We start from the raw sequence: 27,673 nt of genomic DNA, 5'->3' as shown, positions 1-27,673 counted from the left end.
TAACAGTAGCTAAGTTGGACCAATACAGCTAACCTGGCATTAGTAGAAAAGTTACTAGAAATACCTGCTTATTACACATCCCAATGACTAAAATGGACCCATTAGAGATCCTGTTAAAACTGAATCAGCATTTCATACAGCCCTATAAACCAATATGCCTTCTTCACGGAGAGAGAGTCTACAGGCACATGAAACTAGACTAGCTTTAGACCAGTCGGAAGTGCTGCTCCGGAGCAGCGTGACCTCCATGAAGCTGAATCTGTTCAGTCTACATATAGGCGAGTCCCAAATGGCCCCCTATTCCCTATATCAAGGACTACTTTTGACCAGAGCCCTATGGGCCCTAGTCAAAAGTACTGCACTACAGTATATAGGAAAATAGGGCGCCATTTATAACGCAGGCATAGTGGAGTTGCGGAGGCCTTTCTTCTCCATACGTCTGATGCCTGCCTTTTAATGCCCCGGCGTCGGGCTGAACGGGACAGAGATCCATGAAGCTCACCCACAGGGAGGGAAGCAGAAAGGAAGCATCCCAATCATAATATGCCTGGTAAATCCAGGCTACAGAGAAAAATGTCAAACTCCAGCTAGAAACAGTTCGCAGCCCTGTCTGCGACCACCCACCCAGATGAATGCATGACCGTATGACTCCCTGCACAGTAGTGTCCTGCTGAAAACTCTGAGCTATGATTGACATTCTTACCACACCTTCCTAAAGAGGAGCGAGTGTCTGACATGGTGATTTTTGCTAGATAGATGGATGGACGGACACATTTGTTAAGGAAGTCCGGCTTTCAGCTTTCTCTTGGAAGTTGTAATGGTAGAAGGCACAGGGTGCAATTTCTAAATTGGGTAGTGCATCATCAGTTCCTCTTGTCATGTTAGTCATTGCATACCTTAGAGAGCTATTTATAACTTGCCAGCAATGTACAGATCAACTAGCCTATGTCGGCGAATTTGTTGTTGTTGCTGTTACTTTTGCAAATGTTTTTGTTGTAACATTTGAGTCACTCAAATATCACATGAACACACATAAGACATGGCAAAATGTGTCGAATTGCAGGACATGAGCTTTAAAACGGCTAAATGTTCTCTGCACCCCGTGACAAAATGTGTAGAATTACAGGACATACATAAACTGTCAACATACAACATTTTCTCTCAGCCAAGAAGAGGGGTGTGAACAGTTTGTGTCATGTACAGTGTTTGTGCCTATAGAAATAGACGGGGCTCGCACACGGGGGGTGCTGGAAGTTCCCCAATGGGGGCCTGAGTGAAAAAGTTTGGAACCCCTGCCCGAAATTATAATTTGGAGATTTCCCCGTTGATAATTTGGTCAACAGTAATACTGTGGGGCTGTGACAGGTTCCTATTTTATTAACCCTTATTTACCAGGTAAGTTGACTGAGAACACATTCTCATTTACAGCAATGACCTGGGGAATAGTTACAGGGGAGAGGAGGGGATGAATGAGCCAATTGGAAGCTTTAATATATGGACTTGTTTTGCACATTGGCACAAAACAGTGGCCTGTCTGCATAACTCTCCTCAAACAAACCCAGTTGTAAAACAGGACACTGAATCACTACATGAGAGGTCTAGTCTATATATCAACATGCCAGATATCCAAGCAAATACCGGGCCCACATTTGAATGTTGAGGTATAATATCTGGATGTCAATATTTGTCCGACTGCTTGTTTGTTTTTAAATCCTTGAAAATATCCACGTAAGATGGATGTATCAAATATTTGAGGTTACACTACCCCAACCTCAAATGTGAATCAAGTAGTTGGTTTTACTGAATCAGAACAGATAACGTCAGACAAAACCCCTGCGTGTGGGTCTGTTTGAGGGGGGGAAGAGATTTCTTGCTTTGTGTATATGTGAACTAGTTAGGTGAGCCGTGTTTGCCTATGTGTGTCTGTGTGTATCGGCAAAATAGACTTCCAATCAAAGGGCATTTTAAAATTGAGAAAATGGGAGAGATGTCAATAGTGCTGGAGATAGCAATTTTTTTCAGTATTCAGAGGAGACAGTGTGGTTAATTTTTGAAACATTGACACAATGAAAGGCGTACATGTCTCTCTCCTCTATAACGACTGTTTGTGTGTGTGTGTGTGTGTGTGTGTGTGTAGTGTCGTTCAGACCCACCCTGGCCAGTGCTGTCTCTCTCTCCTCTATAACAGCATTCATCTCCTCTGCTGTAATCTTCCTCCTTCTCTCCCGGACCTTCTGCAGCCGGTCCACGATCACCCCGCCGCTACGCTCAATCCCCAGCGCTGAATCTGCACTGTTCACCCTGTTCAGCAGTTCCTCAAGGTCCTAACACACACGACAAGCAGGTGTAACACACACACACACACACACACACAGACACACAGACACACACACACACACACACACACACACACACACACCACACACACACACACACACACACACACACACATCATTCCTAATTCAACAACCAGCAACTGACCAAAATAAAAAAAAACATACAAAACAACAAAAATTAAATAAATATGCAGATGCTACAGTTGCACAAATATCAGTTCTCAGATGTGGTGCATAGGTGTGTGCACATGTAGGATATATCTGAATTCATGTTAAAAATGTCAAGCCTTCATAAGCCAATAATAACAATATATTTATAGTCATATGTTTTATTTAAGGAGATGTTAACAAAATATACTAAAATAACAATATCATAGTGTTGAAATGTGCTTAGCTGTCCTTCGTTTCCCAATACATTTTTATTGAGGACACTCTGGTGAGAGAAAAAAAGTGAGCCCACATGAGCTCCTAAGGGGAGGGCTTACCGCGTCGCTTTCCTCAGGGTTAATATTCTCCAGGCTGAGCATAGGGGGGAGAGAGAGAGACAGAGAGAGAGAAAGGGGGAGAGAGGACAGAGAGAGAGGGGGGAAGAGAGAGAGGGAAGAGAGAGAGAGTTTCCTTTCCTTAGTGCGGCAAAATGAGATCACTTCCCAAATCTTCCTCACATCCAATAATTGCGTTCTGTTCTGGAGGCTTTCAGAGTCGATGATCAGAACAAAAGACACCCCCAACATATGAAAAGTGCCAGCAGACTCCAGCCATTATTCCTCCAGTAATGCCCTGTATATTCATGTTTACTGCTAATAATGACTACTGGGATCAATTGTTCATATGTGCTGAGATGAGGGGTTGAATCATTTGTAGGTGTGCAGTATTGAGCACCTTTACAGAGAAAAGACTACTGTAATTACAGCAGTGTGTCAGGAGATTTATGGACCACCTCAAAGCACTCAGTACATTCTTCTTGCTAACAATCAAAAAGAAGAGCAACTCCAGCACACTGGTAGTGGTAATCTTCATGCTTCTAACAAGTGTAAGGGATCTTATTTAACCACATTTTTGGTCTCAATCTACCTTCATCAGAGTGTTTTTCTAGATAACAACTAGACATAAACCAGTTTACCAAGGGGACACAACAATAAAATGATATTGCTTGTTAAATGTTTTTGTTTTTTATAAATTGAGACTGAAGCGATTTACAACAAAATTGTATTAATCAAAATACAATCCAAAACAACACTCATATAGCATATCAATAACACCAGCTTTCCTCTGGCTTCAATCAGGACGGGACATGGCTCTTTACAACCCAGTTTAAACGTTTACCTGTCGAGGCACCTCTCCCTGTCTGCATCCCAAAGGGCACCCTATTCCCTTTATAGTACACTGCAATTGAAAAGGGCCTCAGCTTTTGACTGAAACAGTGGCGGGGAGGACGCATGCTGAGACCAGAATGCTGATTGCACCTTTAAAAAAGTGCCAATGTGATTTCCCCCAGGAGGCCAGTCTGTCGGTCCTCTCATGGAAAAAAACAACAATTCTTCAGCTCATTTACAAAGGCATTACACGGATCACCTCCCATTATAAAGGTACATACTCAATCATACTGGGCCTGCCACTGACCTGCCTGGGAAAATAAAGGTTCAGAACATGCTTTTCCATATTCCAGCTAAGATAATGGGATTGTGCTTGGCTATCAATTACCTTTTCGTTCTACCAGGAAGGCTGGGAGACACCGTTGAAGAGATGAAATGTGCTGTTTTTCTAATTAGATTGCCAGGCTATTTGGCATAATACTAGGCTGAAAGCGCTTCATGCCAACCAATAAGTCCAGACAATTTAAATCATTTTAATCATTCAAATAAAAGGCAATATCAAATAAATGTGATTTGAGATAAAAATATGTTTGACAAATGTTTTAGAGTAAACAATACATTGGATATATATAAAAACAACAACAATGGGATTTATGCAAGTGGATCTCAGACCAACCAGCATACCAAGGCTTATTGAAATATAGATTTGCTTCTGACAGAAAGTTATATATTCCCTTAAGTAGAAATGTAATTACTTCTAAACTGCACCAGCTAATATTGCCTGCCTGCCTCCATTCTTTCCTAGTGGACAATGCAGCTTTAATTTGAAAGGTCCTGGACCTTAATAAGAACATATCCAACCCAAGTCGAACAACCACCTAAACAAAACAAAAAGATCACATTAATTAGCCCTCTCAGACAGGCTGGTAAAGATCTGCTGGTCTGAAGGACTTGATTGATTTCCTATACAGTGCAACTCTTGACTGACAACCTCGCACGGAGGACGAGGGGACTCTTATGAAATGTCACACTCCTCTGATATATTCCCAAACCAGTCGATATTGCATTTTTCTCCACCCCCCCACTTGTTTTGCACCGCCATTCCATTCACCTTGTCGACTAGCCTGAAGAACAAAGCGGAGTTCGCCTAAGCAATGGCAAGTAAACACACTGACCCATTATAGCTGTCAGTAAACCCTCCGTCCCCACTTCCATAGAAGGGGAAAATGGGGAAGTGAGGAAATAACAAAGAGTTTAGCAGAGAGAGAGAACAAATGTAATGCTTTTCACTATTATCTCATAGACTGCTTTCTCCTATTTATTTCCCAACATGTCTCTGTACTGCTGGTGTTGTGAAGGACAGTGAGAGCAGAGGGAGGGAGATAGGTGTCTTACTGTAATTGATCAGAGTGGTCCTGTGTGGTAGGGTTGGGGGTCAACGACACCACTTCCATTTATTCATTTCAGGAAATCAATTGAAATTCAAATGTTCCTTGAAATGTAAGTTACACTCTGAATTGACTGAATTCAAATGGATTGTGACAGAGAAGAGGCGAGTTATTTAAGCAGAACGGGTCAATGTCCCAGGGATGAGAAAATGAGGAAACTTGAATTTCTGTTTATTTCCTGAATTGTCACGGAATTGAATCCTGAATTGCTCTGTGATGTGTTGTAGTTTACTATGTTGTGGTTTACTATGTTGTGATGTGTTGTAGTTTACTATGTTGTGATGTGTTGTGGTTTACTTATGTTGTGATGTGTTGTGGTTTACTATGTTGTGGTGTGTTGGTGGTTACTATGTTGTGATGTGTTGTGGTTTACTATGTTGTGGTGTGTTGTGGATGTTTGTAGTTTACTATGTTGTGATGTGTTGTAGTTTACTATGTTGTTTGATGTTGTGTGGTTTACTATGTTGTGGTGTGTTGTGATGTGTTGTAGTTTACTATATTGTGATGTGTTGTGGTTTACTGTGTTGTAGTTTACTATATTGTGATGTGTTGTAGTTTACTATGTTGTGATGTGTTGTAGTTTACTATGTTGTGATGTGTTGTAGTTTACTATGTTGTGATGTGTTGTGGTTTACTATGTTGTGATTGTTTGTGGTTTACTATGTTGTGGTGTGTTGTGATGTGTTGTAGTTTACTATATTGTGATGTGTTGTGGTTTACTGTGTTGTGATGTGTTGTAGTTTACTATGTTGTGATGTGTTTGGTTTACTATGTTTGTGATGTGTTTGTGTTTACTATGTTGTGATGTGTTTGTAGTTTTATTGTTGTGATGTGTTGTAGTTTACTATGTTGTGATGTGTTGTAGTTTACTATGTTGTGATGTGTTGTGGTTTACTATGTTGTGGTGTGTGTGTGATGTGTTGTAGTTTACTGTGTTGTAGTTTACTATATTGTGATGTGTTGTGGTTTACTATGTTGTGAGTGTTGTAGTTTACTATGTTGTGATGTGTTGTAGTTTCTATGTTGTGATGTGTTGTAGTTTACTATGTTGTGATGTGTTGTGGTTTACTATGTTGTGATTTACTATGTTGTGGTGTGTTGTGATGTGTTGTAGTTTACTATATTGTGATGTGTTGTGGTTTACTGTGTTGTGATGTGTTGTAGTTTACTATGTTGTGATGTGTTGTGGTTTACTATGTTGTGATGTGTTGTGGTTTACTATGTTGTGATGTGTTGTAGTTTACTATGCTGTGATGTGTTGTAGTTTACTATGTTTGATGTGTTGTAGTTTACTATGTTGTGATGTGTTGTGGTTTTACTATGTTGTGATGTGTTGTGGTTTACTATGTTGTGATGTGTTGTGGTTTACTATGTTGTGATATGTTGTGGTTTACTATGTTGTGATGTGTTGTGGTTTACTATGTTGTGGTGTGTTGTAGTTTACTATGTTGTGATGTGTTGGTGTTTATATGTTGTGTGTGGATGTGTTGTAGTTTACTATATTGTGATGTGTTGTGGTTTACTGTGTTGTAGTTTACTATATTGTGATGTGTTGTGGTTTACTATGTTGTGATGTGTTGTAGTTTACTATGTTGTGATGTGTTGTAGTTTACTATGTTGTGATGTGTTTGTAGTTTACTATGTTGTGATGTGTTGTGGTTTACTATGTTGTGATGTGTTGTTGGTTTACTATGTTGTGTGTGTTGTGATGTGTTGTAGTTTACTATATTGTGATGTGTTGTGGTTTACTGTGTTGTGAGGTGTTGTAGTTTACTATGTTGTGAGGTGTTGTGGTTTCTATGTTGTTTGTGTTGTGGTTTACTATGTTGTGATGTGTGTGGTTTTATCATGTTGTTGAGTGTTGTGGTTTACTATGTTGTGTGTGTTGTGGTTTACTATGTTGTGGTGTGTTGTGATGTGTTGTGGTTTACTATGTTGTGATGTGTTGTGGTGTACTATGTTGTGTGTGTGAGGTTTACTATGTTGTGATGTGTTGTAGTTTACTATGTTGTGATGTGTTGTAGTTTACTTATGTGTGATGTGTTGTGGTTTACTCTGTTGTGGTGTGTTGTGGTTTACTATGTTTGATGTGTTGTGGTTTACTCTGTTGTGGTGTGTGTGGTTTACTCTGGTGTGGTGTGTTTGGTTTACTCTGTTGTGGTGTGTTGTGTTTACTATGTTGTGATGTGTTGTGGTTTACTATGTTGTGATGTGTTGTGGTTTACTATGTTGTGATGTGTTGTGGTTTACTCTGTTGTGGTGTGTTGTGGTTTACTCTGGTGTGGTGTGTTGTGGTTTACTCTGTTGTGGTGTGTTGTGGTTTCTATGTTGTGATGTGTTGTGGTTTACTATGTTTGTGATGTGTTGTGGTTTACTATGTTTTGATGTGTTGTGGTTTACTATGTTGTGATGTGTTGTAGTTTACTATGTGTGTGTGTGTTACTATTGTGATGTTTGTAGTTTACTATGTTGTGATGTGTTTTGTGTTTACTATGTTGTGATGTGTTGTGGTTTACTATGTTGTGGTTTTACTATGTTGTGATGTGTTGTGGTTTACTTGTTGTGTGTGTTGTGGTTTATATGTGTGGTATGTTGTTGGTTTACTATGTTGTGGTGTGTTGTGGTTTACTATTTGTGGTGTGTTGTGGTTTACTATGTTGTGATGTGTTGTGGTTTACTATGTTGTGGGTGTGTTGTGGTTTTCTATGTTGTGGTGTGTTGTGGTTTACTAGTTGTTGGTGTGTTGTGGTTTACTATGTTGTGGATGTGTTGTGGTTACTATGTTGTGATGTGTTGTGTTTACTATGTTGTGATGTGTTTGGTGGTTTACTATGTTGTGTGTGTTTGTGGTTTACTATGGTTGTGGTGTGTTGTGGTTTACTATGTTGTGGTTTACTATGTTATGGTGTGTTGTGGTTTACTATGTTGTGGTGTGTTGTGGTTTACTATGGTGTGGTTTACTATGTTGTGGTTTACTATGTTGTGGTGTGTTGTGGTTTACTATGTTGTGGTTTACTACATACTCAGCCACCGCCTGCTGCAGTCGCTTGGCCCTGAGTAGGGCCTCGTCCCGCTCTTCATTTGCCAGACGCAGCCGGGCCATCACTGCCTGGTCCCTATCCCTCTGAGCCTGGTAGATCTCCTCCACTAGGGCTTAAGGAGAGAGACAAAGAGAGAGACAGTGAAAGAGAGAGAGGGGAGACAGAGAGAAAGCAAGCGAGAGAGAGTAGTAATGGAAATAGAAAAAAGAGAAATAGTAAAATAGAGAGAGGGAAAGAAAGATATAAAGAGAGAGGAAGCATTGTTCTTAGTTTCTGACCATCAGTTACTGCTCAATAACAACGATAAGCTCCCTGTGGAAGAAAGTTATTGCCACTGAAACACTGTGGCACAGGTATTAACTCCAGTCAAACTCATTTTGTGGGGAAGTGAACTGCTGAGGTGATCTCCACAGAGGCTGGACATATAGTTGCCCCAAGCAATAAAGACACAGTGTCTGCGCCTCAGAGACAGGCCGTTGGTCTACATTGTCACAACATCAGCAAGTACTCATCATCTCACAATGGTTAAGAGATTGGCCAGTTCTTAACCCTAACTCAAGACGTTTGATTTTATAAACAAGGTTGAACAAACATTTTCAAGCCAAAAACATTGTGTTCTTCTAATGTCTGAAAACTGCACAGGTTTTAGTGAGAGTGAGCTGTGAAATGATTTGTCTAATGTGTTGCCAAATTGAGTTTGAGTTATGAAGAGCACATACTGAGTTAGACAAAAAGAAAAATAGTCCATCCATGAGTGCTTTTATGTAATTCTGTCTGTCCCACTCATGGAGGGAAAACTTTTCTTATTGATACAGACTCTGTAGCCTGGCAGGGAGAGATTTCCCTTCAGCTTACACCTGACCCGGGTCCCGAAATTCCTGCGCTGTATGCCGGCTTCCTTAAAACCAGCAGATTTTGGGATTACCACTGTCTTCAGATCCCTTTGTTAATCCCACTACGAAAGAGCCCCTGAGATCCATCAACAGCTAATTCCTCTACTGTCTCAGAGATGGCTTAATGATAAACAGTGAGCCTCGCTGTAAGCCATTACAAAGTTCAGTAAGAAAATCAATATAGCATTTTAGCTGGAATTTGCTCATTAAACATCGCCTCCCTGAGCCATGCAAATCATATTAATATGAGGACGGCAAATAGGCTACACGAAACGCACTTTAAATTTATTAAAGGCACAATTGGAGCTGCTAATTGTGCAGCGCGATGTACGGTATTTAGTTGAATTATTAGGTGGGTTGAGAGGGCTCTCACCTAAGAAAAAAAGCAATAGTAAAGAAAAGAAGTTATTTGCTCAGCTAAATTCTAATATTTGTTCAGTGAAGGTTGGGAGCGGTTAAATTACATTAACAAATACGATTAGTAAGTTACAATTCCTTTTGATACTCAAGTTGCATGTAAAACAAATGTATAATTATTTTCCACACTTGACATCTCCGTTTTTCTTCTACCAAAGTTCATCAGGGATAAAATGCCTGAGGTGAACTACGTTCCAACTTCATCTTGTAGACATTGCTTGCCTTTAGGCCATCTTGAAAATCCTATGGGCCATCACTTTACATTACAGCGCAGAAAAAAATATAACTGGTCAGATAATAGGCTTTATTTGAGATGTTATTATCCTCAATGTACTGTATTGTACTGTCTGTACTGTACTGTTTGACCCTTCCTACGGCCAGCCTTCCCACAGGCCCAGGGTTAGTCCTCTCTCCCCTAGCCTCTCCCCCCTCCATAACGTACCTCCAGCTTTCTCACAGGCCCAGGGTTAGTCCTCTCTCCCCTAGCCTCTCCCCCTCTATAACGTACCTCCAGCTTTCTCACAGGCCCAGGGTTAGTCCTCTCTCCCCTAGCCTCTCCCCCCTCCATAACGTACCTCCAGCTTTCTCACAGGCCCAGGGTTTGCTCCTCTCTCCCCTAGCCTCTCCCCCTCCATAAGGTACCTCCAGCTTTCTCACAGGCCCAGGGTTAGTCCTCTCTCCCCTAGCTCTCCCCCCTCCATAACGTACCTCCAGCCTTCCCACAGGCCCAGGGTTAGTCCTCTCTCCCCTAGCCTCTCCCCCCTCCATAACGTACCTCCAGCGTTTCTCACAGGCCCAGGGTTTTGTCCTTCTCCCCCTCCATAACGTACCTCCAGCTTTCTCACAGGCCCAGGGGTTAGTCCTCTTCTCCCCTAGCCTCTCCCCCCTCCATAACGTACCTCCCAGCTTTCTCACAGGCCCAAGGGTTAGTCCTCTCTCCCCCTCTATAACGTACCTCCAGCTTTCTCACAGGCCCAGGGTTTTGTCCTCTCTCCCCTAGCCTCTCCCCCCTCCATAACGTACCTCCAGCTTTCTCACAGGCCCAGGTTAGTCCTCTCTTCCCCTATGCCTCTCCCCCTCCATAACGTACTCCAGCTTTCTCACAGGCCCAGGTGTTAGTCCTCTCTCCCCTAGCCTCTCCCCCTCTATACCGTACCTCCAGCCTTCTCACAGGCCCAGGGTTTGTCCTCTCTCCCCTAGCCTCTTCCCCCTCCATACTGTACCTCCAGCCTTCTCACAGGCCCGGGCATCCAGTTGAGTCTGCATCAGCTCAGCGTCCACCAGCCTGCTCTCTAACTCCTTCTCCCTCATGGCCAACTTGTCCCGGAGCTGCCGGAGAGCACAAAATCAGACAGACTTCAAAATTGGCACGTTCATTGAATTGAGAAATGAATTGAAAATGGAATTGACCCCAACCAATGCTGAGTTGCAGCCTGTCAGTACGTGTCCAGACATATTCGCTAACTTGCTTCACTCTAATGCAAAACACCAGATAGACACCTGACTCCATCCTGAAGTTTGACGACATACTAAATAACTGTTGTAGTTTCCCGGGTGGTGACAACCATCCATTTAACAAACAGAATATTATATAGATACTATCACTCAGGCATTCTATAACAAGTTATACAATCGAGCCTCTACATCACATTATTTCAGACGCCAATAAAAAAGAAGAACTGCTATTGAACTCCTATAAATCTTGTCGGGGAGTGATATTTTACAAGACCTAGTGATAGATTTAACCTCCTGTCTTAAATATTTTGCTCCGAGTTGGTGTTTCCCCCCCCCGCACTTTGAAAACATGCCTCAGTTGAGTCCTCAGAGTCGGCTCTCACGGCCCTGCCAGCAAAAACAGACTCTTGGGAACTGTTCCTGACTTTCTGTCAGGAGTCACAGCTACTTGCAAACCAGAGGCATCAATTATAGCCGTTTCAGAGGGCCTCTCTGTGGCTACAGCCTCTCTAACAGGCGCTCAGTTGCAAGGAGGCAGCCTGTGCACAGAGGGACACTGGGCATGCTCCAGACCAAACACAGGACAGGACAGCATAACCAGCTAGTCATATGCTTTGGACATGGCGGGTAACGTTTGTGGACCGTCAAGAGAGGTGTACACTCAATAGTTGGCAGCTGTGACAGACACAACACAATCATCTATTTAAAGAGGAAGAGGACAAGTTAAGACAAAGGACATTTGAGTCACAAACAGATATTGCTCACAATCAAAAACATAGCCTATACTGCATATATTACAAACAGTGAAAAAAAGCTGGAACCACAAATGCCATGTATTTTAGCTAGGACCTGTATCTAGCAGGGCAAGATTCCTTTAACACTTCAACCTACCTTCTTATTGAGCTCTCTGAGTGAATCCAGCTCCTTCAGCAGGAAGGCAATATTCTTCTCTTTGTCAAGGACGAGGATTTGCTTTTTGGAGTCAAAGGAACTACTGCTAACTTTAATGTTTCCTTGGTCCTCTTTTATACTGCATTATGGGAGAAAAATAATTTGATTAGAGCGAGAGCAACAATATTAAAACTTGAGAGCGAACGGCAACACAAATTAGTTATAGCCTTGTCTCCAACGAAACAGACACGCAATTATCAAATACGCAAGGGATGCACTCTGCACTATTTCAGGCATATTACAGTGTCTTTATTTACTCTGTTATATTAGGCAAATTATACAGTTGACCTTTAAGGTAATATTAAGGTATTACGGCAGTGTATTGCCATGTAGATTACTTCCCTCTTGTAGCCAGGAATATGATTCCGCGCAGCAATGCCTCAAATTATAGTCTATCTATCTATCTATCTATCTATCTATCTATCTATCTATCTATCTATCTATCTATCTATCTATCTATCTATCTATCTATCTATCTATCTATCTATCTATCTATCTATCTATCTATCTATCTATCTATCTATCTATCTATCTATCTATCTATCTAKACCTTCATATCAGATGCCAAATCATGTGACCTTTGATTGAATATCTTTACAAGAGGACAAAGATACTGTAGCACATCTTTATGTTGTAGAAACACAGGTTTAGGTCACTCAGAAACAGCTCGTTACCAGACAGACCACACACAAGGAAACAAAGAGGCTATATTAAAATGACTGGAGTGACGCTTTATTACATCATCTTCATGCGCCAATATTGCCAAGTGTTATAGTGGGTACAGATACTCCTTCACAGGTACATGTACGGTGCCTTGGGAAAATATTCAGACCCTTTGACTTTTCCCAAATTTTGTTACATTACAGCCTTATTCAAACATTTATTAAATAAAACATTTTCCTCAGCAATCTACACACAATACCTCATAATGACAAAGCGAAATCAGGTTTGTATTAAAAATAAAAAACAGAAATACCTTATTTACATAAGTACTTAGACTGTTTGTTATGAGACTCAGGCGCATCATGTTTCCATTGATCATCCTTGAGATGTTTCTACAACTTGATTGGAGTCCACCTGTGGTAAATTCAATTGATTGGACATTATTTGGAAAGGCACAAACCTGTCTATATAAGGTCTCACAGTTGACAGTGCATGTCAGAGCAAAAACCAAGCCATGAGGTCAAAGTAATTGTCCGTAGAGCTCGGAGAGAGGATTGTGTCGAGGCACAGATCTGGGGAAGGGTACCAAAACATTTCTGCAGCATTGAATGTCCCCAAGAACACAATGGCCTCCATCATTCCTAAATGGAAGAAGTTTGGAACCACCAAGACTCTTCCTAGAGCAGGCCGCCCGCCAAACTGAACAATCGGGTCAGGGAGGTGACAAAGAACCCAATACTCACTCTGACAGAGCTCTAGAGTTCCTCTGTGGAGATGGGAGAACCTTCCAGAGGGACAACCATTACTGCAGCACTCCACCAATCAGGCCTTTATGGTAGAGTGGCCAGACGGAAGCCACTCCTTAGTAAAAGACACATGACAGCCCACTTGGACTTTGCCAAAAGCCACCTAAACATTCTCAGTGTAATGGCTTTCGTCGGTCGAAGGAGAGGAGGACCAAAGCGCAGCGTGGTGCGTATCCATAATTTATTAGAATACTTCTCAATATGAACAAAAACAATAAACAGACGAAAACCCAACGAAGCTACAGTCCCGAACTAGAGAACACAAAAACAGATGAACGCAAGAACAGGAACAATCACCAACAAACCAACAGTGAAAACAGGCTACCTTAATATGGTTCCCAATCAGAGACAACGTAAAACAGCTGCCTCTGATTGAGAACCATATCAGGCCAATGAGACAAACCTAAACAAAGAAACACATAACATAGACTACACCCACCCAGCTCACGTCCTGACCAACTAAACAAAGACTAAACAAAGGAAATCAGGTCAGGAACGTGACACTCAGACCATGAGAAACAAGATTATCTGGTCTGATGAAACCAAGATTGAACTCTTTGGCCTGAAAGCCAAGCGTCACGTCTGGAGGAAACCTGGCACCATCCCTACGGTGAAGCATGTTGGTGGCAGCATCATGCTGCGGGGATGTTTTTCAGCGGCAGGGACTGGGAAACTAGTCAGGATCGATACAAAAACGAACTGAGCAAAATACAGAGAGATCCTTGATGAAAACCTGCTCCAGAGTGCTCAGGACCTCAGACTGGGCCGAAGGTTCACCTTCCAACAGGACAACGAGCCTAAGCACACAGCCAAGACAATGCAGGAGTGGCTTCAGGACAAGTCTCTGAATGTCCTTGAGTGGCCCAGCCAGACCCCGGACATGAACACGATCGAACATCTCTGGAGAGACCTGAAAATAGCTGTGCAGCGACACTCCCCATCCAACCTGACAGAGCTTGAGAGGATCTGCAGAGAAGAGTGGGAAAAACTCCCCAAAATACGGGTGTGCCAAACTTGTAGGGTCATACCCAAGAAGCCTCGAGCCTGTAATCGCTGTCAATGGTGCTTCAACAAAGTACCGAGTAAAGGCTCTGAATACTTATGTAAATGTGATGTGATTTTTTTATTTTTTATAAATGAGCAAAAATGTATAAAAAACAGTTTTTGCTTTGTCATTATGGGTAGATTGATGAGTGAAAAAATTATTTAATCAATTTTAGAATAAGGCTGTAATGTAACAAAATATGGAAAAAGTCAAGGGGTCTGAATACTTTCCGAATGCACTGTATGTGTTTCTCGTTAAAGTGTTTCTGGGAGCCGTGCACGTAACTTGTTTTTTTCGAAAATCACCTATTGACCAAAATATGATTTATGTATTTCTGACTACAGCGTTAGTTACGATTGGGCTCTAAGAGAGCTCACCTTGATTGGAGAGCTTGGCTGGAGTCTGGAGGGACGAGGTGTCTTCTGTAGACTGGAGGACTGCCGTTCGACCCCTGGCTGTGACCCTCTGACCTGTAGCCGTCCTGGGTAAATGGGCTCCGGCTGGAGGTCCTCTCCTCCTCCATCCTCCTGCCTGTGTCTGGAGCCTTGTGGTGGGCCTGAGGTGATGGAGATCTCCTGTGGTGGGCCTGGGGTGAGTGAGATCTTCTGTGTTGGGCCTGAGGTGAGGGAGATCTCCTGTGGTGGGCCTGGGGTGAGGGAGATCTGGATGTCCGACTCTCTTCCTCTATGGGTCTAAAATACTGGGGGACTAAAGTTACCGAGATGACAGAATGAATTAAGCTTAATAGGGTACAAATGCTATAAAAAAAAAACAGGCAGCATCTGGTAAATGTTTTGTTCAAGATCCTTCGGAAGTTGTGGGAAAATGGTTACACATCAATCACTGTGCAAAATACGGTTAAATGCTTAAATGAACATGTGGTAAGAAAATAAACGGACATTAGTGGCGTGTGAATAGAAATAAAACATCTAAGAGCATCCTCAACACCGACCATGACAATATTGTTCCACTTAAAGACCCAGTGAATTATGAGCTGGTGGAATGGGCTATTTTCAGTCATTTTGGGGAGGGGTGGGGGGGGCTTCTTGAGGAAACAAGGGAATACAAAGAGGCTTGGTGACTGGTGCTGGCAGGGAACTACATGGTGCTCTGTAAATGTTTCTGTTGAGAGCTGAGCCAGAGAGAAAGAGAGAAGAGGGAGAAGAGAGGGAGAGAAAGGGCGGCAGCTAGCCTAGCAGTTAGAGCATTCCCTATCCCCGAGCCGACTATGTGACAAATCTGCCGAGGTGCCCTTGAGCAAGGAACTTAACCTTAATTATTCCTGTAAATCGCTCTGGATAAGAGTGTCTGCTTAGTGATTAAAGTAACGTTCCAAGCTTTCAAGTCAAATTCTAATGCTCAATCCTGATAGAAAATAAGCTAAAATGCTTTAAAGAAAATCATATTCAAAAAGGTCAAGTTATGATTATTATGAACATCGAAAAGAAAAATACATGTTTAGAACTGATAATTAATCTGGCATGGTGGAAGAGCGAATGCAATTAATTGATTATTGAATGTGATGATGGACACAGCTTTGTAGAACCATTACATACACAGCCTCTGCTCAACAAACTCCAACTTGAGATTGAATCGTTGGGGGCCTGCAGTTCGCAAACGACATTGCGCTGCTTATCACCCACACTGCAGTCAAGCAATGCATTCCGCCAAGAGTCGTTCACAATCTAATCCGGTTGCAGCCTCAGCTAGGCCTGGTTTCAAATGTATCAAGACATAATCTTATTGGTATGCCTAGAAATCAACAAATGTACATTGTTTAAAGCACATGTTTACAAGTCTCAGTCACAAATGACAGCTCAAATAAGCCACCTATGGTGAACAACTTGTCAGAGGCTTTGTAGAATCATGACTCTTTCGAGTTTTCAGTTCATCGTTCACCGGTAGGGGGCCCTGAGTACTAGGCATGATTGAATCAAATGAACGAAATTAGTCGAAAGAGTTGTTCTTTTGACTGAAAGAGTCGAAAAGATCCGAGATAGTAAAAAGAGCCGGACTTCCCATCAGTACTTTAAAGTATGATTGCCTTCCAAGTTCCAACTTGACCTCCTCGTTCAAGCGTTGCATGAAAAATGACTCCTCTTTATGGTTACAAAATATATTTTAAGGAATAAAACATCAATGCAATTCAAATGTGGTAGAATTCAAACATGAGCTGGTTTAAAGAGCATCAAACATTGCATCAAACGTTTTTCTTTTTTAAAGCAGCAGTCTGTTGTGTTAATAAATGCGTTGTGATGGAAAAGCCCATGAGCAGCATTGCCCCACTATGTCCAAAAGAAGCTCCAGCTTAGCGGTGACAATTATTTTGCGAAAGGTCAGGTTTTGAAGTCGAGATCAGGGAGGTCTGCCGCCTCCTCGTAGCGTTGTTGCCAGGGTCCTCCTCTCTGGATTGTTGCAGACAATTATTAGTATTCTCTTTAAGACTCACCAATGCAAACAGTAAATTCAAACATGAATAACACCAAACGCGCTTATATAGCCCCCTTTGTCACACTGAAAATATGGGACACATTGTTCCTAAACCTGGTTTACCACTTAATTTTTTTTTTTATCTGGTCGTGGCGGGTCCCCACAAAGACAACTGCCTCCACAAAGTATGGCATTTCCCAATGGTGAGAGCTGGTGTTGTTTAATCTGACAGTGGATGGGCTGTTGGCTGTTTCCTATGGGGAAAAACTGAGGGAGATTCTCCTTTCAAGGATGAGAAAAATCAACTCAAAGCCTGGGCCTGCAAGGACAGATGTGATGTTTTATGTGGTAAAAAGTGTAAAAGTCAAGAAGACACATTGAATTGAATTTATTTTGGGTAACAGACATATACAACAATATGTATAATGTGGACCCAGAGGATATCACTTAAAAGTATTAATGAAAACGCTTGTTTCCGAAGTGGTCCTCGATGGTAAAAACAATAACACATATAATGAATAAAAGGCAAGACAAAATTACAAACAACCATAAATACATTAAATTTATATTGACATCCTAAAAAGTGGCACTATCCTCAGCACTTCTCCCTAACCTTAAAAATCAACCATATTAATTTCCCATTAAAACAATCTATTCCTTGCACATCATACCGATCCTTCAAATGAATACACCTGACCAGCAGTAGGGGGCACAAGGGGCAGTGGAGTGGTTTCTCTTACTTAGACAACCTTGTCCAAATTAAAACCATTTCTACTTTTTCTTTGCTTGATCTAAAAGGGGGAAGCTATTCCATAGACAAATCCCTGTATAGAAAAATGTGCTCCTCACAGGTCTGTTTACTCTTGGGATTTTACAAGACCTAACACTAGCTCTGGTATTTTAACTGTGTTGGTTATAGACCATAACAATGTGGTTTTTCATATAACCTGGGGCACGATCATTTAAGATGTCAAACATATGATTAAGTTTAAGTTGGTCCACTCTGGACTCCAAAGGCAACACGCCCACCTCCCGGAACTCCTGTACCCCTATGTGGGTCCTAGGGGGGACATTCAGCATATACCTGATAACATTATTTTGCATGACCTGCATCAGCTTTTTTGATAGCCCGCTATACCAAGCAGAGCAGGCATAATCAAAATGACACTGAATCAAGGTTGAGACAAGCAGTTTCTTAACTTTGATGTTAAAATACAGTGGTGGAAAAAGTACCCAATTCTCATACTTGAGTAAAAGTAAAGATACCTTGATAGAAAATGACTCAAGTAAAAGTCGCCCAGTACAATACTATTTGAGTAAAAGTAAAAAAGTGTTTGGTTTTAAATATTCTTATGTGTTAAAAGTAAATGTAATTGCTAAACAAGTATCAAAAGTAAAAGTATAAATAATTTCAAATTCCTTATATTAAGCAAACCATCTTTTTTTCTTTTTTCTTTTTTCTTTATGGATAGCCAGGGGCAAACTCCAACACTTAGACATAATTTACAAACGGAGCATTTGTGTTTAGTTAGCCCGCCAGATCAGAGGCAATAGGGATGACCAGGGATGTTCTGTTGATAAGTGTGTGAATTAGACCATTTTCCTGTCCCGCTAAGCATTCAAAATGTAACAACTACTTTTGGGTGTCAAGGAAAATGTATGTAGTGAAAAGTAAAAGTTGTCAAAAATAAAAATAGTAAAGTACAAACTAATTAAGTAGTACTTTCAAGTATTTTTTACTTAAGTACTTTACACAACTGTTAAAATATCTAGTGTAGATATAGATATATACATTTCTATTTGTTCGCCATTTTAGTAAGAATTTTTGCAGCAATCAGGATTCCAGAAAGGGATTGATCTAGGGACACAACAAGATAAGTTAACTTGTTTTAGATTCAATCTCCTTGCCTGCACAGTTTACCTTTATCTTGTCAGCCCTAAAGCAATCTACGTTTTGTTACAAACAAAATCGATTCAGTTTCCCCCCCAAATGTAGCGACAATTTGTTGTCAGTTAACCAATCTCTAACAAAACGCAATTCCTTACTCAGGGTCTCCTCTATGTAAACTATATCCTTCCCTGATACCAGTATGGCTGAGTCATCAGCATAAAGCAGGAGTTTGCACTTTACTGTATCTGGCATTTCATTAACGTATATAAGAAATAAGAGAGGCCCTAAAATTGATCCCTGTGGTACTCCAGAGGATATTTCTTTGGCCTCTGACAGAACATCACCAACATTACATACTTGTGTTCTGTTGGTCAGATAAGACCTAAACGAAATCACTGCTACATCATTTAAACCCATACATTTCAGTTTCATCAGGAGAATTTCATGGTCCACAGTGTCAAAAGCTTTCTGCAACCTGTATAGTTCCCCTTCTCACTTTCCTGCTCGATGTGGTCAAAAAGGTGGATAAGGCAAGTATCCGTGGAATGAGCTGTTCTAAAGCCAGACTGGAGTTCATAAAGAAGTGTGTGCTCGAGAAGGTATCCTTCAAGTTGATTAAAAACTAATCTCTCAACAACTTTGGACAAGGTGCTGAGCATCGACACAGGCCTGTAGTTTCCAATATAGGTTCACAATATGCGTTATCATTTTAGCAGTGACACAAGCACCATCCTTTATGAATCTTGCAGGAAGGCTCTCCTTTATGAATCTTGCAGAAAGGTTATCCAGCCCAGTTGCTTTGTTTGTGCTCAATAAGCATAGTAGTCATTTGTGATACCTTAACTATGGTAAAAGTTGTTCATGAAAGACTGGCCATAGTGTCCAGAAATGTGTTAAAATAATTTGCAACCTTTTCCTGGTCATGGAATAAAACATCATCAATATCCAGGCCAATACTACAAGATTTTACCTTATGGGGAGTTTATGAGCCAATGTCCTTTCACATGTTCCACAGTTTACGAGGCTGATGTAAGTTCTCATTAACAGTGTCTATGTACTTTAATAATGCCACTTTAATCATGTTTACATATCTTGCATTACTCATCTCATACGTATATACTGTATTCTATACTATCTATTGCATCTTAGCCTATGCCGCTCTGACATTGCTCATCCATATATATATATATTTCTATATTCTTATTCCATTCCTTTACTTAGATTTGTGTGTATTAGGTATTTGTTGTGGAATTGTTAGATTTTACTTAGATATTGCCGCACTGTCGGAACTAGAAGCACAAGCATTTTGCTACACTCGCAATAACATCTGTTAACCATGTGCATGTGACCAATATAATTTGATTTGTATTGTTGGGATTTGGCCTTATCCATTTTGTATATTGCTGGTTTCTACAGTTAATATAACCACAATAATCTTGTTGTAGATTTGTCCTTCTGAATTTGGCCAGATAGTGATCCCTATTCCTTATGAGGTCTAAGATCTCGTAAGTGATCCATTTCCCTGACCGCTGTTTGATTTGAATTTGTTTCACCGGAGCCAGAGAGTCGAGTGCAGACAGAAAAATATCTTTAAAAAGATACCAAGTTTGATCAACATCATCACAGTTTAGTACATGAGACCAATCCTAAATTACAAGTCATTCTACAAAACATTCCTTTCATAGACCGTACCTTCATGTAGTTATTACCTGGCTCAAGTAGGATTTTTGATTTCTTACGGGTACAGTAGTTTACCATATGATCACTAAAACCAATATTTAAGATTCCTGACTGACAGACTTTCTCTTGATCTGATACAATAATCAAATCCAAAGTTGATTTACTGTTAATTCACACCTGGGTTGGCTCAACAATCAGTTGTTTTAGTCCAAATAACTGATCAAAGTTGTACAGGGCATTTAACTTTTCTTGGGTGATAAGTGCACATTGGTATTAAAATCGCCAAGCGGAATACATTTCCTATCAGCAAATACATTGTGATCACAACAATTCGATTCAAGTAAATCATATAAATGATTATGCTTAGGAGGCCGATAGCACACACCAACAAGTACGGGAGGACATTTAGGAAGAAGTATATGTACCCATGATGAGTAGGGCCAGCAGCCTTTGCTTTCCTTTCTGGCTCGCTCCTGATACCACAGGAAACACCACTCTGCTTGCCATCTTCTAATAACCGTACAGGCCATGTCATTAATAGCTGTTTGGCTAGCAAGACTAAGTGTTTTAGCTACAGCCCAAATGTATATTTGAGCAGAGGAGCTGAATACATTTACATATCAGGAGTGTTTGGTGAAGGGTGGGTAAATACCAATGACGTATATAAACCCTGGAATGCTGATGCTATGTATTGGCCAATGAGAGGCTTTGAAGCCATCGGTCGGCCATATTGGCACTCCCCAGAAGTAGCAGTCCTCCATAGGAATGAATGGAATTCTACAGTCTTTCAATGAAATGTTTCAAGCACAAAATTACATTTATTTAACCATTGTTTTACATTAGCACTTTAAAAATGTTTAACTTTAAGGAATTTTTGGAAACATATTTAAAAATGTTATCTTTAGCTTACATAATATAATTTAAAGTATGCATTAAGGTGTATGTAATAAAATACATGTGGCAAAACAAATGTAGACATTAGTAAATGCATTTCTATAGCTTCCAAAATATATTTTTTTACAACGGTGAGGGAGTGCCAAGATGGAGGCGCGGTGGCTTCAAAACAGCACCCCCCTGTCAGTCATCTAGTGTACATATAAATCAATGGGGAAATACTCTGTTTATCGCTCATTGTCAATCCAACCAGTTTATCTAAATAGTGGCAGTGCCATATGACTTCGGACGGTCTAGGTAACGGTTATTAGATGGCAGAGTGACACCGTAGCTGGAAGTGATTTACACTTGTAAATAAATGTTTATGTATCGCATGGAACAGCATTGAAACTAAAGCAAGTGGGTAAACAGGCAGGAACACCCAGGCTCTGAAATCTGCAGTCATTTACACAGGTTTCCAAATACTGAAGTGGACAAAATATTCCGATAATGTGCAATTACAAACACAGATACATACAGCCAGCCTAGTGCTCAAGCACTGAAGAAAGATATCCATTTACAAAATGTTATATTTTGTGTCTTGAAAGATAGGAAGAAGAATTTAAAAAAAGGTCAGATACCTTGTGGCCAGTCTTTGTCAGGTACCTCTAGTACAAGTTGATTTGATGTTGTGCCCAAAATGGCTCCCAAGTCAGTACTTCTGAAATAAAGCAAAATAAAAACTTAAACTGACGGAACGAAAGGTGAAATTCTGAAGAAACTTAGATGAAGAATTCAAATGAAACAATTCAAAATGTACTCAAATGAATTCAAAATGATTTTGAATCTACTGCTAATATCCATTAATATTGCAGTGCATGGATGGGTATGGTAGAATTTATAGCTGAGCATGGCCTGAGCTCAGATGTTCAAGTGGGCCACTGCTATAGCTAACAGGGGCCGCGTCCCAAATGGCGCCCTACCTACATAGGGCGCCGGTCAAAAGTAGTGCACTATATAGGAAATAGGGTGCCCTTTGAGACGCAAGCAGGGACTTGACAGGTGAGTCGTGGGGTCAGGGAAAAGAGAGCTCATCACTGTCAACACTGTCACAGCAGCATGACCTTCCCAGTGCTAAGCCTGTAAGCTACGGCAAGCAAGTCTTAACCATCTTTAAACTGGAAAAAGTCTCCTAGCATCCTTTTTACAGGATGTGGTGGGTCTATTTCTGATCTTTTTGTGGACATTTACAAACAGCATTGAGTCTGAAAGAGGGTGTTGTTGAGAGAAATAAAATGCTCTTTGAAGACAAGGGTGCAATGAAAATCATGTTAACACAATCGACAATGCGGGAACAAAGGTACCTAACACATTGACATAGTGTACAGTGCACACACTCCCCGTACAGTAGCTAATTGTATTCGTATCCAATTTAGTTTTCGCATTCAACTGAGGATGAACAAACTAGAAGACTACGAGCTTGTATTTTTAGCCTTTGTAGCCAACATTCACTCAGGATTTAGAACACACAACTCAACAAAGAAGAAGTCATTATTGCAGTGAGTCGTCACAGTAACACTGATAAACATCCCGTAATATTATAACAAACGTTTTTTTGTCACGTGGGTGAAAAGCCATACCCAAACAATGTAAGTACATACGAGCGGAGGAGAATAATACGACGGCATCTTTACCCAAGTTGTGGCAGCGTGGTCTCTGAGCGTTGGTGCCTTACTGGGGAGGGCAGTCTTTGTTTCAGCTCCTCATTGACTTTAGGATTAGCTGAAAATAATATAGAAATGGATATGATTCATTTAAAAATCAGGAAAAATGCATTTCGTTGGAGGCACCCGAAGCAGGCACTTTATAGTACATTAGCCTAGAGGAAAGGTTAGTATTAATTATAGCCTGTCAATATGATCTCAGGGGTACCTCTGCTGCAGAGAGAGGATCTTTAATAACCTCCCTGAGTATAGCAAAACAAGACCGACATCTTTCATTTGCAGAGTGAAATGGTGCTTTATTTAAGTCATCTCATTATCTACTCCCTATCTTTCCACTGCGTAACATTGCTCTAACTAACAGTTTATCAAGGCACTAATGTATGCCGGCAATTAACAAATCATAATCCCGTCACGCAGATATCATTTAATGCTTTTAGTTATCAGGAAAGTAAACAGTCATTTAATACTGCTCAAGCCCCGTATCAGATCCTCCTTGCTCGTTAGGAAGCCCCACCAATTAAAGTTCAGCCTCTACTCAGGTGTAATTAAAGGATGGCTGTTAAATTGGTTCCGATAACTGCAAGTTAATTCATAAGCAAGCAACAAATACACTGACTGGAAGCAATTAAGGGAACCATTGACATTCACTGTTTGGAGGAGGGAGCAGGAAGGGAGCCTGTTGCTCTTAGGCAGTGTGTGTGTGTGTGTGTGTGTGTGTGTACACTGTAGGAGAGGGCTACCATCTAGTGGTGAAGGGGCTAAGACAAAAGACTATTAGAATACACACTGACTGCAGCAAGCGACTTGAACAGAACACTACCAGATGCAGTGTGGGAGCTGGTTTAGCATTCTGAAGGTGGGGTAACTTCAGAGGCACACTGTGGTTTCTATTGTTTGAGCCATATAGATAAGGTTATGTCTTACTAACAATTAGCCTAATCGAGATACAATCAATTAAGAATCTCCAGAAAGGGCTATTGAAGTGTCTCTATCCTTCTCTTTTGGGTATACGGATGGCCCAAACAATGTTTCTAGAAGAGGGCTAGGGTTGTTGAAAGACAGAAATAACAAGGCATATGAGTTTGTGGGTCCACAACCACTGAGAGTTTAGGTGAAGAAGGAGACCTAGAGACGGATCTAGGAGAGGAGGGAGAAAGAGTGATTGAGTGAACAAGAAGAGAGGGAAAAAGAGAAAGCTCTTGGGAGGTTGGGTGCTTGGCGGGTGGGTGACCTCTAGGGCAGATGCCAGTGGAACATTATCCCTGTGTTGTAAGCCAGCACACACTGCTCACACACTGCTCACACACTGCTCACACGCTATTCAGCTCTGACACGGTGAGGCGTGAACGGACAACTGGCTTTTTGTGGGAGAAACAACAGGGCTCCATTAATCCCAGTGATAGACTCTGGGCAAAAGCTAGTCTTTTGGGGGAGGATTTGGTAGAAGGAGAGGGACTTTTGAGCTGGTACGGCTGGTAGCAGTGGTAGGTATGGCTCAGGAGATTGGTAATCCTTTAACATGAACATGAGAAAGTAGCTTTGATAAAGGAGAAGCAGAAAAACAGAGCATACAAACCTGACCTTTTGATGTTCTCATCATTTTGGTTGGGGGGAGAATGAAGGAACCGAGATGGGATTGGAACGGCAAAGGGCGCAGCTCGACAAAATACGAACTTGAATCATTGATTGACGTGGGTTTCCACACAGCGAATCACCAAACAAAGCCTTAATGAAATATGATCCAATAATCCATTCCTCCCCCAAAAAGAGACTTTATTTCTATCCTTTCATAGAAGTTTTGCACCACGAGATGAGAGTCTGGGAGTTGCTCTTTTAAAGCTTAATGTTGCACTTGGAGGAGGTTATGTGGGAGATACAAAGACCTGCCTATCAATGAATACATGTGAACCAATCAATCCAATCATCATCTTATAGTCATCATAGTAAATCCTTTCATGGTGATTAGCAGTTATATTATGGTCATTTTTTGTCAAGGTCATTATTTCCCACAAGCAAGGTTGGGCACTTTTAAAAATGTATTTCAGAAATAGTATGCATGTTGATCAATCATGTTACAAGTGCCTGGTATGGTCCACAGAACATAATTGGGTGCTTAAAGAGAACCCTAACTCAAATTGTGAGCTATCCCGATTCATGAATTGGATTAGAATTCATATACTATTGTTTCAATTAAGTGATGTTTAAGAGACAAACAGATGCCTGCAATTGAAACAATGGTGAAAGAGTGCTGGTTTAAAATCCATGCCAATAGCCTTTAAATGATGAAACCAGCTTTATCCGGCATTTCAAACTTTTCTCATTTTCTTTGTCCTTTCCTGTCTTTCTGTGATCTTCATATTCTTGCCTTGTAGACTTTGAGCTAATTGCCTCTGTGGGCTACTTATTATTCATGTACAATTATTGCAGCGTAATGTCTTTAAATCCTTTTAAATGACCATTCATGCATCGCATTCATTGAAAAAGCCTTTGAAGTCTGTCAAAGATGGAATTCTTCAAAAAGAAATATCTAAGCCCAATCTCAGTCAACCAATACCGGGTTTTGCATTCCCCCCACTCACCCCCTAATATAAACAAAATTCCATTAATTTTTTAAGCTGCATTTAATACATATTCCGCGGCAAAAGTTTCCAGATTCCACAGTCATTTGTATTCCAGCTGACTTGATGAATATTAATAACAGTGTTATCCTGATTAAATGGGCTTCATACAAAATCCCTGTGAATCCTCTAGCTCAGGCCTCAAATCTTCCCACTATTCTTTATGAATTTTGATACAGACATTAATCTGGAGAGGAACTTAAAGCAGGTTTAATTGTGCAGCGGCGTGCTTATGGTTTTTCGTCCAGTAAAATGCAGATGGATGGAGAATGTAGTAGGTGGTTAGGTAAACATACATCTTATACGGCATGGAACACTAACACCCAGAGAGGGCACCTGCTGAGACAGTTGATTGTCATGGGCTGCCTGTTCGAAGGCAGGTGATGGACTTGACTTCCCTGGGATGAAAAGATTTAGTATACATTCTTCCTATTTTGCTCCACAAAAGGCCCATCTATGGCATGTGGAATTGTTTTATTAAATGTATTACACTTTAACTTATGTCGTTTATTGATTTGACTATTGCAATAACAGTGTGGTTATATAGTTAACATGTATTATTCATGCTAAAAATACAAGAAAAACAACCAATTTCTCATTTGAATCAACTGGTATGGAATCACTAGTTTTTCAAATACAAGTTTTATGTTTACCATAAAAAAAATAAGTGAAAGCTAACCGATTCTTTCTGAAACTATCAGGAGACATAAGCCTAATGTGCCGATAAAATAAGAACCTTTTTAGAACAACAAAGTTAGACAATTATTGGGGGCTTTAAGTCATTAATCCAAATGATGACAAAGATCTTTTCTCAAACTTTCAACAACATTTCACTCAAAACTTCCACAAAGGGTTCTTACATAGGTCTACATGCCAGTGCTACATATTTGGGCATGGGGCTATTCTTAAAAGAAAGCGAACAGGTAATTTGTAAAGGGTCGTTTAAAGAGAGCCGAGTACAGGGTGGAATTCCATGACATTAAAAGGTATGGACAATGAAGCACCGAGCCAGCCAGGGCACATTTCAGCCTTTATGCAGCAACTGACCTGAGCACCTTTCCATTTCATAGTTAAATCCACCGTCAAAACTGACAAAATGCTGAATAGACTGGTAAAAAAAAAAACACTCAACTTGAGGACCTCTGAAGGGACAAATATTGATCTGTGTGTAATATTAACCATTCCCACAAGATAAATGGAGGGCAAAGAAAGAGCAGGAGGTGTGTGAGAGGCGAACAAAGAGGGAACACACAATGGCCGACCACGACGAGTGATGCAGAGCTTTCTGTTGAGGTCGTTTCACAGCCGCTATCGTTGACAGCCGCCAGTGTCCTGCCTGAAACGGTGACATAGCTAGTTACATTTGTTCACTTTCAAGTGATATACATTATAACATAACTACGTTCTAAAGCTAGATAGATGTGTGGCTACAACTTCTAAGAGAACTGAGCGAATGACATTTTCGTCATTGTCTCCCGCCAGACAGCATAACTTTGTTTGAGGTACTAGTGCTGTGTACAAGTGACTCCACCTTTCAGGAGACAATGCATATTTGTTGCCAAAAAAATGTGCTAAGTTGACAAAGGTAAACCTCAGACAACACCACTGCCACGGTGCAGGCAGAGAGAGGTCACCTCTAATAAGTATTGATGATGAACCTGCGTCTCATCACTCTTGCAGAACTTTCCCCCCCTCAAACTTATGCTGCTACCTCAAAGTGAAAGACTATTGGAAAGTAAAACTTTTGGTCAAATAGTTTACATCCACCCAGTAGAGCTGCCCTATTAAACCACCTCACTAATCATGGTGTGTGAATGTGTGCCTACACCCTGATTAGGCCTATACCTGGGCTTAGTGCCTCTCTGATGGTAGACTGGGAGCCCTGAGAGGAAGGAATTGGACCACGAGATCTCTATCTATCGGAGGCTCAGCCTCAGTGATAGTGATAATTGAATTGAGCCCTGGGGAATGGGGGAAAGTATGGTGAAAGCCGCACCACTGCAGATCCTCCGCAGGATGGATCCATTCTGGGTGGCAGTCTGTCAACAGGACGGAAAGCTCTGATCCCCCAGCATTAAGGGGGGGG

At 41.0% G+C, this 27,673-nt stretch overlaps 1 protein-coding gene across 3 annotated transcripts in view; it reads right to left on the bottom strand.

Moving 5' to 3' along the window:
- mipol1 (mirror-image polydactyly 1) overlaps nt 1–27,673 on the bottom strand; it is a 73,946-nt gene that overhangs the window by 24,349 nt on the left and 21,924 nt on the right. The window contains exons 3-10 of one of the 3 annotated variants that reach the window (XM_023994108.2): nt 22,940–23,027; nt 21,887–21,963; nt 14,749–15,079; nt 11,798–11,936; nt 10,675–10,780; nt 8,124–8,253; nt 2,822–2,855; nt 2,154–2,324 (exon numbers count right to left, since the gene is read on the bottom strand). In XM_023994108.2, the coding sequence (XP_023849876.1) occupies nt 2,154–2,324; nt 2,822–2,855; nt 8,124–8,253; nt 10,675–10,780; nt 11,798–11,936; nt 14,749–15,079; nt 21,887–21,963; nt 22,940–23,027 (1,076 nt within the window). Of the gene's footprint in view, nt 1–2,153; nt 2,325–2,821; nt 2,856–8,123; nt 8,254–10,674; nt 10,781–11,797; nt 11,937–14,748; nt 15,080–21,886; nt 21,967–22,939; nt 23,028–27,673 lie in introns of all 3 variants that reach the window. The other 2 variants (XM_023994107.2, XM_023994109.2) reach the window with 2 other exon arrangements.

This window comes from Salvelinus sp. IW2-2015, linkage group LG9 (assembly GCF_002910315.2).
Source record: "Salvelinus sp. IW2-2015 linkage group LG9, ASM291031v2, whole genome shotgun sequence".
Classification (NCBI taxonomy): Eukaryota; Metazoa; Chordata; class Actinopteri; order Salmoniformes; family Salmonidae; genus Salvelinus; species Salvelinus sp. IW2-2015.
Note: the sequence above shows the minus strand (reverse complement) of the source record. Positions and strands in the feature narration are given on the sequence as shown.